Genomic DNA, 17,500 nt, shown 5'->3' on the forward strand with positions numbered 1-17,500 from the left:
AAGTTTTGGCAGGAGTACCCCCGCTTACTCTTCGGTTCACAGAATTATCCTACAGATTTCTCATCCGTTGCAAGATCATGAATCCATTGGTGATTGATAACTTCGAAAATCTACTCCAGCTGACTCCTCAGTCAAGTTTTATGTCTTTATACCATGAGTACCTTACCCACGACGTGCTCCCTTCACCAGGCATCTCCAACCAAGTTTGCTTCCCATACTTTTGCAATTCCTCTGTCATTTTTTATCTGTCCATGCGACAAAAAATCCATGGAATACCAGATCACCTACGCTCCAATGTTATTCCGTCGATATTTTCGGAAAAATAAGGGAAAGTTGGATCTGATAAAATGTTCTTTACTGACGGTTCATACATAAACGGGTCCACTGGCTTCGGCATCTTCAATGAAAATTCCAGTGCCTCTTTCAATCTCAAAGATCCTTGTTCCGTGTATGTCGCAGAAATGGGTGCGATATACTATGCTCTAGGGATCATTGAAACACTGCCCATCGACCATTATTTTATTTTTTCAGACAGTCTCAGCTCAATAGAGGCAATCCGCTCAATGAAAGTTGATAAACGCTCATCTTATTTCCTAACAAGAATAAGACATCTATTGAGTGTTTTGGTCGAAAAATTATTCAAGATTACCTTAGCATGGGTTCCCTCTCATTGCTCGATTCCGGGGAATGAGAAAGCGGACTCGCTAGCTAAGGTGGGCGCTTTAGAAGGCACACTTTTTGAAAGGCAAATTGCTTATAATGAATTTTTCCACATTCCTCGTCAGTATACGCTCGTAAGTTGGCAGCGCATGTGGAGTGGTGATGAGTTCGGTCGTTGGTTACACACGATTATCCCTAAGGTCTCGACGAGGGCATGGTTCAAGGGATTGAATGTAGGTCGTGATTTCATTCGCGTGATATCTCGGCTTATGTCCAATCACTACAACCTAAACGCGCATCTCTATCGCATTGGGCTCGCAGCAAACAATCTTTGTGGTTGTGGCGATGGCTACCACGACATCGAGCATGTTGTCTGGTCGTGTATCCGGTTCCATGCTGCTCGCTCTCAGCTCTCTAGAGCACTGAGAGCAAAAGGCAGACAATCGGATATCCCCGTCCGGGATATCTTAGGTAGCCGGGATCCTGATCTTCTGCTTCATCTATACCTGTTCCTCAGAAACGCCGATGTCAACGTTTAATGATGTTTCCTTCGTTGTGTCCCCGTTTCATATCCCTCCTATCCGATCGATAAACTTTTACTTAGTCGCGGCAATACATACACACACTCTTTACAGATGCACGGGCCGAAGGTTGTGCAGTCCACTGATCATTCAACAAGAGCCAAAGGTTGTACCGCTCATGACAACTCTACACGAGCTGATGAATGCGCCGGCTAGTGACCATTCTATCCTGGATTCCTTGAGTCGAGAAAGACGCACCACGCTAGATATGGGGTACAGACTAGGGGGGCGTTGCTGATTAATGGTCAGCTGCATCCCAATAGGAAGTATCCCGTGTCGGCCACAGGTACAGATCATTGAAGACAGCAACATCACAATTACGAAAACACTTGTAATACTAACCTCGAGCCAACCGCGAGTAATCGGTTACATATTACTAATATAGTTGTAAGACAAAAATTGTCAAAATATTGGACTCCCGGCCCCGTCAGGCTAACGCCACATGTGCCTTAATAAAAAATATATTTTGGGAAAAAAAATATTTCAATTGAAAAAAAATTAGAAGAATCCATTTCACATTCAAACTCTGTAAAGTGAACATCGAAATATAAAACAATAGAAGTGCCACACACATGTTACTTTTGTGTAGTTTGCCAGGCTCGCCACAAAAAGTTTTTTTAAAGACTGAAGAGTACATGGATAGTAAAGTTTTCTACAGTCCACTGGTTACCGTTGCAGTAATTGTGCTGCCCCCAGCTGGGGATATTCCCAGTATCATTCAGGATTTGATTCAGCCTGTGTCGCTGACCCACCACCGGGATTTCTTCACCGTACCATCGTGTGCAAGGAGCCGCGATCGGAAATCACCCGTTCCGTAGCAAACACCGTTCCTTCACTGCATTCTTCTAGGCTGAAACTGTCTAGAAGAATGAAACATTCTTCAATGAGTGAAACTGCTCAGGCACAAAGATCGTCTTATTTCATCGATTGGATAGAGATATGTTATGTCCGAGCGACAGGATAGAAAAACTTCACCTGTTTATTGTGTTTGCAATGACTTTACCAACTTTCTCGCAGCTCAGCAATAAAATGTTACGAAGCAAAAAAATCCAACCAATGCAAACTGGTTTCAAGACAAAAAGCACCTCTCATTCTGGGACTTAGGGATTGCCATCATGCAAAGAAAGAAATAAGATTCCGGTAACAGACGCGACAAGCGTCAGCAGAGCCAGCTTAAGACGACTTACGTTCGCGGAAAAGTGTTCACAACAGGCAGCGTCAATTTCCACGCCCGGCTCAGTTCCCTTTCCTACGCTTAACCGCACAAGAGATGAACAGCGCACTCCCGATGAGAAAATTTTCTTCCTCACTCATTTGCAGACGATTAATAGTGTTTGCAGATAGATTCCGCTACGGAGGAAAACTTTGCGTTGGTTTTTTCTTCGTTTTTCGTTCTTCCACTCAATCGCGCCTTTGACTCCCTTGATGATGCTGCGGGTGTGAAAAGATTTATGTTCGGAAAAGTTTCACGCTGGCACTGGCGCACTTTTCACGCTCCCCCATTTTTTTTTCTTGCGAAATCCCCGCTACTGCTTCTGCTGCTGCGGGTTGTGATGGTGGTGTAACAGCATCTTTGATGATTATATCGCCCGGTGGTGGGACTTGGAGCTCAACTTGTCCGGTGTTATTGAAGGAAAGTTTCTCTTCGTTCATTTCCTTTTTTGTTTTAGTTGGGTATGGAATTTGCTAGTAGAAAGCATTTTAACTATTCGACTGGAAGTTATTAGTTTCCATCAAACAGAGTGCGAGCTGGAAGTTTACAATCGGTTATTGGATGAATTAGGATTTTTTCTTTCATTGCGACATTCGTTTCGAAGCGTATTAATCGTTCTTAATATTAAGGAATAAGGAATATAAAAGAGCGATTCCACGCTGAGTAACCAATTCTTACTCTACCTTCCCGGATTTTTTTGTTCCAAACCTTGGGGTTATTTGAATAAAGCTCTCTTATAGATAATAGCTTGAGTCCCGGAACTTAACTGAAACACTGTGTATAATTAATAGTAACAACAATCGAATTTGTGAAATCATACGAGTTTTTTTCCCCCTTCGCGAATCTACACAATTTATCAAACGATGGCAACTGCCTTGAAATCCCGTGAGCACTATCAACTACGAATTGGAATCTTAGAACAGGAGCGCATACGTTCCCTATGGAATTTATGGCAGATGATGTTGCAGCGTACTGAATAATTTGAAAATATATCTGTTAACTTCACAGCGGGAGGAAGAGTCGGACGTGCTTTGAGTTATTTTTTTGCCACTTGCCGGATGAGACCGGGATGGATGGAGAAGGGAGTGAATTTTTTTTGCTTATGTCCACTTCCCTTGAGAATTCATGAATTCACGTAAGCCCTTTTGGAGCCATGCAGCGAAATAGTGGTCCACCGAGTGCAGACGCCAAACAGCGAAAAGGTGGAGCACATGTGTGATAGCGACAGAAACGAAATTAAAAACAGAGCAAATGGAAACAAATGGGAATTTAACTTTGTAATTTTTCATTCCTTATCACATGCGCGCTATGTGAAAGTATGCTGTCTGGTATTGGTCCCTTCTAAGGTGTGACTTCAGATCGGACTCTGGAAGTGTCCGTGATTCAATTTCAGTTTTTTTTATTCTTATTTCAGTGAATAAAACTGGGTCCATTGCCGGAGACGTTACGGACTTTGCAGACAGAAAGCGAAGCGAAGGAATGAATCGAACATTTCCCCAGAATTTTGCGTAATCACGACCATTCCCAACCTACTTCACATTCCTGAAATATGCAAGAGCAACACTCAAACGTGACGCTCTCAACTACAGATATTTCCCCCCCCCCCACTCTCCAGAAATGATCGAATTATTCAATATGCAAAGTGTCTATTTGTGCAAGCGATTGGTACATCTGCGCCGCAATCGAACGAATGTGTGCAACGTGTTGGGATGCTTCCCGTGGAATCCATTGGGGCGAGGTGGAGCTCGAGAAAAATATCAAATTTCATATCCGCATCTGCCGATAACGATAGCAATTGGATTTAATATTAATGTAATCACATCCATTCATTGCATCTCTCACGCGAGTTGTCAGATGCTTCCGCTGCTATTCTCGGGTTTGAATTGCAGATTGTAAATGCATTCCTTTTGACGATCCTGGCTGCAGTTTGCCTGTTCGAATTCGTGTTTGATTTTCTCAGAGGTAGAGGCAAGAATATTATGAAGAATGGGAACTACAATCTATTCCAGACCTGAGTTTAGATTTGTTTTTTTTTACGTGTTAATAGTTCATTTGTTGTTTACAATATTTTTTTTTTATCTGGGGAAGCATGGGTAAAGTGGTAACCTTAAGAAGTATGGTAATTTTCTACGCCTTCATACCGCTACAATCCCTGTGTTTGAGGCAGTATTCTAGTCTAGAAATTTGAAAAAAAAAACATTTTTGTATCATTCATATTTCTGTAGTTTAGGCATTCAAGAATATACCTAAGAAAGGACTCATCGAAAATCCTATTATTTTCCGAGTTAGAGCCATTTTAGTGATGCGGTATCTAATTTCCTACGGTCAAAGCAATGATTTTCAAAGGCGTTTTTCTAGAAACTAGTTTTTTTTCAAACTGTCGTACACGATATCTCAAGTTCTACTTAATCGATTCGTGTCGAATTTGTATGGATACAATCTGAAGGCATCTCTCTATCGCATGAACCTCTAATAATGATATTTTTAGAATTTACTATTTTAAAAAATCGGGAAACGTGAGAAAAAACGTTTTGAATCGCATTTTGATTTTCAAATTTGAAAAATCTATTTTGTCAAAAAGATGTTTTTGACCTGTCCGAGGTTCATGCGATAGCGGCATCTTTACTGATTCAGAATCTGTTCGATTTTTTTGTTTCAGATTACCAGAAGGACTGGAATCGTGTACGCCATGGCACTTAAAGATAGATGAACTGCTAAAAAAGATGCTAAAATATAGATGAACAAATAAAGATATAATATACGGTAAAAATATTCTTTGTTTTATTTTTACGGAGCTTGAAAAAACGTCAAAAATTCGTCTCTACACTGGAATACTCCCTCAAAAAATATTGTAGCTCAACTTGTTGTTGTTCAAGATAGTTATTTGTTTTTACTATGAAAATTCAAAACATTTTTCATAAAAAGAAAAAAATGTAGAATCGAATATTTTTATTGTGTGGATAAAATGGTCACATGCTCATTAGGGTGCCAATGAATGTATGGGAAAAATCGACCTTTAAAGTTACCCCATGCAAAATATTCACCATCTCGAAAAAACACCCTATGCAAAGTTTAATTAATTTTAATTAAGTTTAATCGAACTTGAGGGAGAGTGGCGCAAAGCGATCAAAGTTTGAGTTTTTTGAAAATCTAAAAATCACACAAGTAAAGGAAATCGGGGTTTTCGAGAAAAAAAAATGTTGATGCCAAATGTCCTAAAATTGCATGAAACATCGAGATCTACTGCCATCTCGAAAAACATTTTTCTAACAAAAATCGAAACTCTGGGACTTAGCTCATTCGAACTCCACTCCGTTGAAATTTGCTTTTTTTGGAAACCGAAAAATCACCGAAAATCGGGTTTATCAATTTTTTTTGATGCCAAATGTCTTAAAATTGCATGACACGTCGAGATCTACAGTTATCTCAAAAATTTTGTTGTTGTCAACAAAACCTTGAAAAAAACATCCTTTAATTTAATTTCACTGGGCATATAGAGATTTATCTTGTTTACTCCGGGTCAGATGTAGTGTAACTGCGATGCGCAACCGAGATAGAGTTTTTTCCAGTTGGGTAATGTCAATGCAAATAGGATTTGTTTCATTGATTAAAAATGCAAGTGCTCCATCAAATATTTTTGCTATAATTTTGCTATAATAAAAAATCCTCTGCCTTAAAAAAAAGTCTTAAACCCCCTAATACAGGGGTTTTCAAATGGTGCTCCGCGGGAAATTTGTGCTCCGCGAAGTTATAGCAAATGCTCCCGCCTGAAAACCCACCTTGAAAAAAACAATTCTTTAATTTCATTTTACTGGGCATATAGAGATTTATATTGTTACTCCGGGTCAGATGTCGTGTAACAGCGACTCGGAACCGAAATAGAGTTGTTTCCAGTTGGGTAATGTCAATGCAAATAAGATTTGTTTTATTGATTGAAAAATGCAGGTGCTCCGTCAAATTATTTTGCTATAAAAAGTGCTCTGCCATAGAAAAATCTGAAAACCCCTGCCCTAATATAACATTCAAAATTCAACTTGCAGAGAGGTTTTGACATCCGATAACACGTGGACAGAAAAAGCATGATTCTAGACTACCCCTCCTTCTCCGTGGACAAGTGTGGACATTTTCATACCCCTACCCCTTTTTGTCCACGTGGACATTTTTCTTTTTTTTAATTAAAAGAATTAAGGAAATAACTGAATTGCGCCTAAATTCCATTTTAACTCCATTTAACTTCAATTTAAGGTAAATGGTTTTGGTTTGTCCAGTCGAAAATACGATCATGGTTTGTTCCAAGATGGTGGAGGTGGCTCGTAATTTACACTATTTAGAAAAGACTTATGAGGAATGGCAAGACGAAAGGTTTGGATTTGCTTATGTTAATACTTACGTTGGTATGGTTACATTTGATTTCATCGAAGGAATTTGAAGCAGTATAATAAATAAACAGTTGTCGTTGAAAAAAGTAACCTAGTAACCTTTTTGCATATGCTTCCGCCAGCTGGCCCGGCTAATGTGATATGATTTATTCAGGGATTGCTTTGATCGTGGTAACGCCAATGGCGCATAATTTGCAGATTTGTTTTTTTTGTGCTGGTTCATAACGGCAATCAACCGTGCCGGCGAAACTGTAGTCAATGTTTAGTGTTGTTTGGATACCATCTATGTAAATAAATTCAAACTTACGGGATATGTCCGAACGGCAATTCTGACATTACGTTTTACCTTCCACTTCACTTTCCTTGGTTTGTCCACTTTTTTGAATGCTCTAATACAGCACACCTTTGTCAAATCAGGTATTCGAATGTTTCAAAACATAGAAGTAAAATAGTCTTTTCCATGATTTACAGTAGTTTTATAGTATATTTTAACGAATTCACGTGTGTTAAAGGATGATAAAATACATTTTCTATTGATGTCAATGCGCCCTTCAATTGAGTTAACTTTTAATCAATCACCAGATTATTTGGCACGTATTCTGACCTTTTCTGGATTATAATAGTCACAAATATTGTAAACATCATGCTTGCACACCATTTGTAACAGATTTTCAGAGCTAAACCATTAAATTAACGCTTTGCGATGACCTCAATTCTGATCGTGAGTTGTCCAATTAATTAATATTGTTTTGTCCACATGATTTCTATGGCAACCGCTTGGAGCGCTGCAGTTTGTTCATTGTGTCTTTCGCACATAGCAGAAATAAAGTTTTTCAATGTTGAATGTGTTGAGGTGAACACTTTTAAAATGCCCATTAAAAGGCAATATTCTGAAGAAAGCCTAAATTATGAATGGATCAATATGATGACAGTGTACTCAAGCAATGTTAAATGCAACATCTACTTGAAAATTTGAATTTTTTCATTTAAGAATAGTGATTTTTAAAACCGGACAAACCATGATCATTTTTTGGACAAACTATGATCAGAGGTGGTCAAACCATGATCATAATTTCTCTCTGAGGAAAACATAAAAAATTGAATAATTTCAATGCCTTATGGTAGTATTAGCAACTAGAGACTTGGGGCTTTTCGGCAAACCCAAACTCGTGTCGATTATATGTTATTTCCATGAAGAAAAATCGATTTGCATTTACTAGTTGCGTAAAAAACCCTAAATTGGACAAACCAAGATCATTTACCCTATATCAATTTTTTCTAGCTGTACCCCATTGTTTTTTGTATGGTAGAGAAATTACTAGCAAGTACAAAGTACAGAGCACATGTTTCATATGAGTTTTATTTGGAAAAACTTGTGAGTATACAATATTTGTTGTCATCATCAGCGAAGATATAAAGGTTATCTGGTTTGCCAACACAGAAACACGCAATGTACAGTTGAGCAGGTGAGAAACAAACCGCATCTGAAGATAAACTATACAACTTCAAAGATTGATCTTGAGTTTACTAATTATGATTGCAAACGCCAATCGAATAGAAATAAATTAATTTGTTAAAATCATCTTTAAATACAATTTTGGTACCCGTTTTTTTAAACACTTGCAAAAAATGTGTTGATTTTTTTTATCCCATTTATTTATTTATAAGGCTCATTAGCATTTTAGCTGTAACAGAGCCGGGTTTTAAGTGTGTACATGTACATATGTTTATGTTTCTATAAATTGTAAATTACATAGTAGTTAGTGATAGCTATTTAGGCGTTAAGTTTTCTGTTCCATTACATTATGGTAAATTACACAGTAGTAGCCATTTTAGGCGTAAGGGTATTCTATCTGTTCTTCCATTGTTCAGCAGACCGGACAGCGGAGACAGTTGGTATTGATCATTGTTGGGTTATTTATAGAACAGCAGCCCGATGTTTCATGCAGAGCAGAGCAGTTGTACGGATGAATCGATCTTTGTTCCACCGTGGATCGATTTCCATCGCTGATGATGGTTGCGTGGACGTAGTTATTCTATAACAACACAAAGATGGTCAATTGAGGGCCCTGAGTTTGAACTCACGATCGATCGCTTGGTGAGCGAACGCGTAACCAAGTGGCTACGAAGACCCCCAAATGTGTTGATGTCACATAGTATACGGGCCTTATCACGAACGCCACTTCACGGTGAAATCGTTATGAAGTGCATACGTTCGTATTGTACATATTTGATACAAGAAATCAATTTACGTTCACGGCTTTAATTTAGAAGAGTACTTATTCCATATGAATAATAATGTAATAATGATATAACGATCGCGTTGTTGTGAATAATGAAAATGGGCAATTGTGAAAGCTTGAAAATGTTCTATACAATATACAGTCATTGCTTTGACGAATGCATTGTTTGATGGCAGAGTTACAGCGTTCCAAAAATCACCCAAAATTTACGATGTCGCATCCCCTCCTTCATTTTTGAGTGCAGTTCTTTGCCCACTCTGGAATATGATCGATCACTGCAAATGTCGATTAATCTTCACTCTGTATTTCCGATTCACCTTTAGTCGGTAGCGCAATACGAAACCTTTTCCGCCATATTTCGGATAATTTTCTAAGGGTATCCGAATATTTTATTCTCTTTCAAATCCTTATCGAACATTCTGCATTGAGTGTCTAGATAACTTCTAAAGTGGGGATAAATGACATCAGACAACTCACGATTCATGTATTCCCAACTATGAAATCAAGCTCAAATCTCAACTATGAAAGAGTTTTTCAACATATTTGAGACCTATTCTTTGCCTTAAATTGACCCAAATTAAAAAGTACGCTATTTGGAACGGTTTAGTTGCATTCATTCGATAGATGAACAAAATTTGCGGGAAAAAGCTTCAATTTTGTTGATAGAAACAATCAAGTTTATCATGCATTTTTGCCAGAAAATTAATAAAAACCATTAAAAAACGAAAAATTTCAAGTTTATTTTCACCTTTAAAAGGTGATTTAATCAATCAAATTAAATGTTTCACAACTATATTCTGTGCGAAATTTTCAGAAAAATAAATATTAGGATAATAGGTCAATTGATTAAAGTTTGACGTCTAGTGGTGCATGGATCATTTTACAAAAGACAGTCTGCAGAGTGGTTCGAAGATTTAGATCGTTCTACAGAAATGGAATCGAAATGTTGGAAACTCGCTGTTATCTTCGATGGAAACTATGTTGAGGAATAAATACAGTTTTGTCCAAAAAATGATTGTTTTCATTAAAAATCCCCGGACTTTTCAGCTCATGTAGTACATAATCAGAATTGCGTTCCACTCCAACTTAAAATAGTTATTAAACAATCAATTCGAAAACTTCCTTTTTTAACCTGTTCTCATCCCCAACGACGGTACATCACTTTAAAGCTTAAACTAGTAGATGTAATGGAGAAAAAATATCGGGACGATATAACAAATTCATTTCATGTGCAAAAAAATGTATTTTATATGTAATGAAAAAATCGGCAATTACTTTTCGGGCAACCCAATAGATAACGATTTAATTTCCTGAATACGAGTGGATTTATTTTTTTCTATATTTTCTCTCGTAATACATAATGAAGAAACCATCGTAAAAAATGTGCATTAGCCGTTCCCAATCTGCACGGGTGTGCAAACAATTTTATTATTATGAGGAGAAAAAGCTGGGTAGCCTTCTGGAAACCGCACATAATTTCAATGAAGAAACTGAGATTCGGGAAGCCACCCTGCTGATATTTGAGAGGATAAATATTTTATGGACCAAACCAGAAGAAGAAGAAGAGGAAAAAATGCTCCGAAGCTGGTTCGAGTGGCCTGGTTCGCTTTTCCCTATTGATTTCACAACTTGCACGCTATTGATGACGGTACTTGAGTGGAAAATCGGTTGCAGGATCGGCAGCTAAGACGAATTGATTGCAGACTATCGTTATCAGATAGAAAATTTACTCGAGTGGATGGAGGAAATTTGAGCTTTTTTGTTCTTGTCTCGAAATTGAATATATTAATTTTTTCACCGATGTTGGGAAAATACTAAAAACAACTCTGAAACTTAGTCTGCCTCAACGAAATTTGACTAGGTAATTTCAACAAAACATGTTTTACTCTTATTCAAATGTCGATTTTGTGTTTTTCAAAACATTCTTGTCAATAAAAAAATCATCACCTTGTTTGCTCATCTGTCGTGTTTATTTATTGACAAAGTTTTTCGCGTCATTGAGTAGCATTTCTCTAATTTAGTGAGAAAGTACACTAACATTTCCCATTCCATCGCTTTTTTGTGGATCAAATAATTTTGTCAACACTAATAAAATTTGAAAATTATATTTTTTCCATATACTCCGTTAGGATTATCAATCATTCAAGGTTTGAAATGCCTCTCGGAAAACAAGAAAGAGAAAATTAATGAATAATACATTGTTAATTGCATAAAACTATTATTCTGAATATATATCTTTCCCACCACGATCTAATAAGTATGCCAGATTTCTGGTCCAGAATTTCCTGTTGTTTTAACATAACATTTATGAGTTCGTTATGTAAAAAAATAAGAACGAAAGTGACCGTGTGGATTTCCCCAGTGCACTCTCAATTATGAACTACTAACATCAATGAAACGTGTCATATTCATCCGCTGAGTCGCACTCTTTTTTGTTTTAAATTGAAAAGCAGTCATCAAAAATTGATTCTCGGGAATTAGCGTTGCACAATAACGATTTGCTCTCGGAACCTTTGCTCTAACTTTGCCACCGGGGAGTGAGTGCCAAGCTGCCTCCCGGAGGGGACATTTTCGATCAGGCAACCATGATGAAAGCTTTTTGATATTCGCTAGCAATTGCGTTCGTGGAAAGTTTTTACAAGTCCTCACCAACCATCATCCCATCACAAAAAGAAATAAGTCCCTCTGGCCATTTTGTTCCGGCACTATCGGGCACACCAGAGGACTCCGATATTGAAATCAAAAATAAATTTCCTCGCAGCAGATATTTTTCCTTTGATGTGAATATGGGCAGGAGAGAGCTTCCGAGAATTTTCTTTGAATTGTAAAGTTTTCAGCTCCTGCTGGCCTGTTTCTCACTGTTGCTGTGGTTAGGGTCTCAGTATTTTTTCTCGAGCATACAGAGCAAGCGATGCGGACAATATGTTCGAAAAGAACTATTCCAATGAATTACCGGGGTGCAAAGGGCCAAGTCAATTGGGAATTTTTGTGCGAAGGAATTCGATTCGGCTCCGACATGGATGACGAAAGATGGTGGTATATCACAGCGATAGAGAGACGTTGGGCTTATTGTGTTTCCAATACTTGTTACATTTGTTCATTTTTTACAAGTGAATCAGTTTTTCAATGTGCGTTTCATAGGGTGTCATTAATGCGATTGCTATAGTAGAGTGTTTGATGTGAGTAAATGTGTATGCCGATTGGAAAGGGAAAATAGACGAATTTGTGAAATTTTATGGGAGTAAATACCTTGGTCATTTAAGTAACTTTGCATACTTGAATTCTCCAAACTAAACTAGACTACTTTTTGGAAAATCCCAAGTTTTTTCCTGAAAGAACTTAAATTTTTTGGTCAAAGAATAAAATGTAGAAAATCGTTTAATTTTTTGTTAAAAAATACCGAAATATTTTTTTAAAGAAATTACACTGACAAAAAAATTTTCCTAAAAAATAGACTTTTTTTTTTAAAGGGCCATAGTTTTTTTTCTTAATGTTTTTACTAAAATTTCTAGCTAAGAAAGCATGAGACCTGAGAAATTTTTGTCAAAGAATAAAATATAGGAATTGTTTAATTTCTCGTGCAAATGTACCACAAATACTTTTAAGAAATCACACTAAAAATAATTGAAATAATTTACACTGAAAAAAAATATTTGAAAAGTTTTGGTAAAAGAATAAAGTGTTTAAGTTGTTTAAGCTTTTGTTATTAAAAGCCAACAATTTTTTTTAAAGAAATGGCACTTGATATTCGAAATAAATTGCACTGACAAAAAAAAAATAATGTTGGTTAAAGAATAAAATGTTGAAGGTTGATTAAATTACTAAAAGTGCTTACTTAAAAATTATAACACCTTAACAATTTTGGTCAAGGAATAAAATGTTGGAAATTGTTTAAATTTTTGATGATTTCTTACAAAACATATTTTTCAAAGAAATTACACTGCAAAAAAAATATTCGAACTTGGGATTGAATTTAAATTTGTTTCAATAATTTGAAAAATGTCGGAAACAATTAGACTTCTTTTTGAAAAGGGTCAAAGTTTTTTTTTCTAAATTTTTTACTAAAATTTCTAATTTAACTATAAGACCTTAAAAAAATTTGATGAGTCTGGGCCTAGGGGCACTGATGATACCTTGACCTAGAACTGTGATTGTTTGTAGTAATTGCATTTGAATTGAGTTTTTTCTTTGCTCAAAATCTGTAATTATTTCTCCTTTGATACATCAAATGGAAGTCCTGAAAAAGTTTCCTGTATGAGCTTGTATCCTTTACGGGTTAGATGAGCTAACGTGGTAGAATCCGGAACCAAATTCTGTTCAAAAATGTATACAAAAATACTATTTATCATTTATCAATTTTAAACACACGTCTAAATAGTTAAGATCTACATAAATATAAACCCAAGGTCACATAAATCTATGACTACAGAAATGTATTATGGATAAAAATAGCATTTTCACCTTCGTTGCCACGTTGTCCAGAACATTGTTTATAGGGGGTTGTAATAACTTTATAGTCAGGTGATGTATATTGAGTATCCTGTTACCATTAGTGCTCTCTTGGGTAGTTCGTATAGCTGCTGAACCGATCTTATTGGGTGCTATGTTCTGCTTATGTATAGGAAAGGGAAATGAGAATGAGCAAGTGTATTCGAGCGGGCCATATATAGACATATATGAGGAGTATAATATTAAGATCGCAACTACTCAAGCTATCATAATCTGATATGCGTGAGTATACCCTTTCGATCTTCTAAATCAGCAGCCAGTTGAATTCTTTTTTTGCATTTTCTACATCACCAAACAACATACTCGATGTTATGACATCCTGGACTACAATTACATAAATTGATAGTAGCCAGAACTACACGATAAAGACGTGAATTGAGCCCGAATTGATTGAATTTTGGAGATAGTGGAGTGAAACCATCTTCCAAGATCATCCCTTCATTGATTCTGCCAACTTATAAATGGCGGTTTGTCCGAAAAATGGAGAATAACTCGTGATACGCATCGACTCACATTGTGAGCTAACGCCGAATTGTTGGCAAAAGATTGCTCGTTGCGTCGGGGAGGAAAACTAGTGGTTAGTGCAATCGAAAAAACTTCCCCATTTTAATCGCCAAATTGTTTAACTTTAATATGCGTTTGAAAACTCTTAGAAATTACATTTTACTTTTTGCTTTTTAGAAATTGTAACATTTTTGTGCTTAAATTCTTCCGTTTGGCATGTTTTTGACATGTTTCTAAATAGAAAAATGTTTGCAAAATATGTCAATCACGATTATTTACATACAAAAAATGTTAATGTTAAAATGTCAAAATGTTAATGATAATATTACAAAGAAAATATGAAAAGCTTGTTGTAAATATAACTTTTTTCCTGTAGACATGCCTTTCTACCGATGTATGGATAATTTATTGGTAATTGTATGAGCTATTCATATTTTTTATGAATTTAAATGAAACATGTTTTTGAGAAAAAAAATTATAATTTTCTAAAAAATGTGTTTGCAAAGAATTTTTTTGTTTCAAAATTTGTAAAATGATATTTGTAAGTGAAAAAAGACGAGTGGGTAATGTCGAGGACATAACCAGAGTGACGTAGGACTATACAAAGGGGACAGCTTTTGCTAAATATATTTTTTAAATATATTGTTTGATTTTCTTCTCCTACGTGAATACCTACCTATCTACCTGAAAAATAGATTAGTTTACTGTTTACTCTTTATGAACATGTTGGGGTTCTGAAAAGAACCTTTGGTGTTGTGTTTTTGCGTTTTTTTACAAACTTGATTCTGGATTTTTTTCTGAAGGCTTTGTACTTATTAAATGTTCAACGCCGGGCATCTTTCGGCGTATGCACATATCGTACAATCAAAATGATGGCTGTGATAGGGAATGCATAGGTGGTCATCAGCTCGTTCACTATCATATATTTCACTATTGAGCACATTACCGTACCTTAAACTGTGGTTTCGGAGACGAATGAATTGTAAGATTTGTAGTCCTCGCAAACAAAGTAAATAAAAATGGAAAAGAACTTAGGTTTTGGAGACGAACTCTACGATCTGTCGAGAATAAAACGAGCTAAAAGCGTTCTGAAAAACTAAAAGTAAATACACGGACGGATGACCTTCGGATTAAAGTCCTTTAAATTAATAACAGAGCAGCAGGAAATATATCATCATGTTGCTCCTTAGTTATTTTTCTATACATCATGTTGCTCCTTAGTTATTTTTCTATACAATGCAGATGTAACGTCAGTCAATTTTCAACATCAGTTATCAACCAAAGAAAGCAGTTCTTGCTACCGAGAAAATTCGTTAATGCCATCCTGCATACAATGTGGTGTAATTTGGAGCCACTTTTAATTCGGGAACCATGCATGGGTTTGTGAAAACTGAATGATCAATTTAAAAGACCCCAACCACCAATAAGTTCAAGAACAAGCATAAACAAAATAAATCAGTTTATATTATATGTCATATTATGTCACTTTAGAATGCATTGGTGTTGTTAAAAACTTTTAATAACTCTTCTTTGAAAGGTTTAGTGGCCCTGAAAAGCGCCGTGTTTTACGGTGACTGGTTCTGCCACCAAAACAGTCTGTATAAACAAACTTTTTCCTTCGTCTACCTGCTGCCGTTTTGCGGTTGCGTTTTCCACTCGCTGAAACTAGTTGTCGCCACCGAACCGAATGTGCTCTGATCTGTAGCCGGGTTTTCTTATTGTCGTGAGCAGCTTCGCAAGCCAACTCGAGCACTCCGGCGGCCGAAATTCTATAACCGCTATTAGGTATACTACTGGTGCTCCGGCACCAATCCGTTGATGCGATGTGATGTGAAACGATGCCATACAACCACCCTGATTTACGGTTTGAAAGAGAATGATATATTTTTCAGCGGATCCGCGCGTTTTGTACTTTAGCGGTACACGCTCACAGGATAGAGACAAATCGGCAGACTCAGCCAAAGGGGCGAGTCCAACGTGACGAGCGAATGAGCGTTAAAAGGCAGCGATGGCAAAAAATACATTCATTACGATTTGTTCGCTTGTTGGATCCACATGCAGGCTAAAAAGGGTCCTTTTCAGGATCACAAAATTATCTTCAATCTAAAGAGTTTATTGTTTTGTTATCACTCCATATCCCCATATTGTTCGCCTAAACCTTCCTGTTTAACGATTGCGTTTGCCACTCGCCACAGCTTTCACAATTGGAAAATTTCTTCCCATCCAGCTTGTGACATGTTGTACAGTAAATAACATTCAATGCGACGTGCCGAAGCGCCACTCGGTGTCGCATTGGAGGCGATTTTTACCTGTAATTAAACATTTGCGATGACAGTGGTACAGTGTCGACTTTCAATGTGGGGTCATAATTTGGACCCCGAACTCTATGTTTACAAAAAAGTCCAAATAAATATGTCGCATTACAGGTCCGTTCGATTAGCTAAATGTCGACTGTACTTTCAATCTAGAAGCAAGTTAAGAATTGGTGAAAATTGAATAATCGGGAAAGTCTCCAACCATCAATAAGCTCAGAACAACTGCCAAATTCTCATACTCATCATATACTGGAAAACAAATTATGAAAAAATCAATTTGTGTTTTATTATTATTTGGGATATTGTTTTAGAAAGCATTGAACTGTATTTCGTAAACTCTTTTTTAGAAGGTTTAATGGCCCTGAAAAGCGCCGTGTTTTATGGAATGGTTCCATTTTAGAAAACTTAGTACTCGTGGTTTTGAAAAAAAACCATTTCGAACGCCCTTGATGCCGTCTTGTTCTAGATTTGCCACCAAAGCAGTTTGTATAAAGAACAAGCTTTTTTCTTCTGCTACCTGCTGCCGTTTTGCGATTGCGTTTGCCACTCGCCACTTGCTGCAACTGCCTGTTGTGTTTTCTTGATGCTCACCGAACCGAATGTGGTCTGTTCTGAATGCGGGTTTTCTTATCGTCGCGAGCAGCTTTGCCAGCTAACTCGATCACTTCGGCGGCCGAAACTATATAACGCCGACTAGGTGGACTGGTCCACTGGTATTAACGCGCTCGGCCTAGCTACCCTTGCGGAGCAATTGTCGAATACACCTACGGGAAATTGCAGACCAACACGGTTCGAGCGGGATTTTGCCTTTCCCTTCACTCCTCCTCCTTTGCCATGTCCAGACATGGCTGCTTGGGTCGGTTTGTTGATGTGTTGTGATGCGAACTGAAGTGGTGTACGGTTTGAATGAAAATGATCGTTATGGAAGGAAGGAAGGAAGGTCTTGTATTAGAGAGACTTTAAACTTTTGCAGTTCATTCGTCTCTAGCCTTAAGAAAGGCCCTTTGAAAACTCTACTCTATTCTACTCCAGCGCTACCACCTCCGCCCTCGTGCCTTGAGAAAGGCACTCGATCCCTCGCCGTCCAGCCCGTCCA

The 17,500-nt window shown here is 37.2% G+C and overlaps 1 protein-coding gene across 1 annotated transcript in view; it reads right to left on the reverse strand.

Moving 5' to 3' along the window:
* Positions 1-2,551: 2,551 nt before the first annotated feature.
* The window catches only part of LOC129773006 (uncharacterized), a 46,263-nt gene continuing 31,314 nt past the window's right edge, over positions 2,552-17,500 (reverse strand). The window contains exons 2-3 of the mRNA XM_055776553.1: positions 2,728-2,927; positions 2,552-2,672 (exon numbers count right to left, since the gene is read on the reverse strand). Of these exons, the coding sequence (XP_055632528.1) occupies positions 2,552-2,672; positions 2,728-2,927 (321 nt within the window). The remainder of the gene's footprint in view (positions 2,673-2,727; positions 2,928-17,500) is intronic.

The sequence above is a fragment of the Toxorhynchites rutilus genome, chromosome 3 (assembly GCF_029784135.1).
Source record: "Toxorhynchites rutilus septentrionalis strain SRP chromosome 3, ASM2978413v1, whole genome shotgun sequence".
In the NCBI taxonomy this organism is placed as follows: Eukaryota; Metazoa; Arthropoda; class Insecta; order Diptera; family Culicidae; genus Toxorhynchites; species Toxorhynchites rutilus.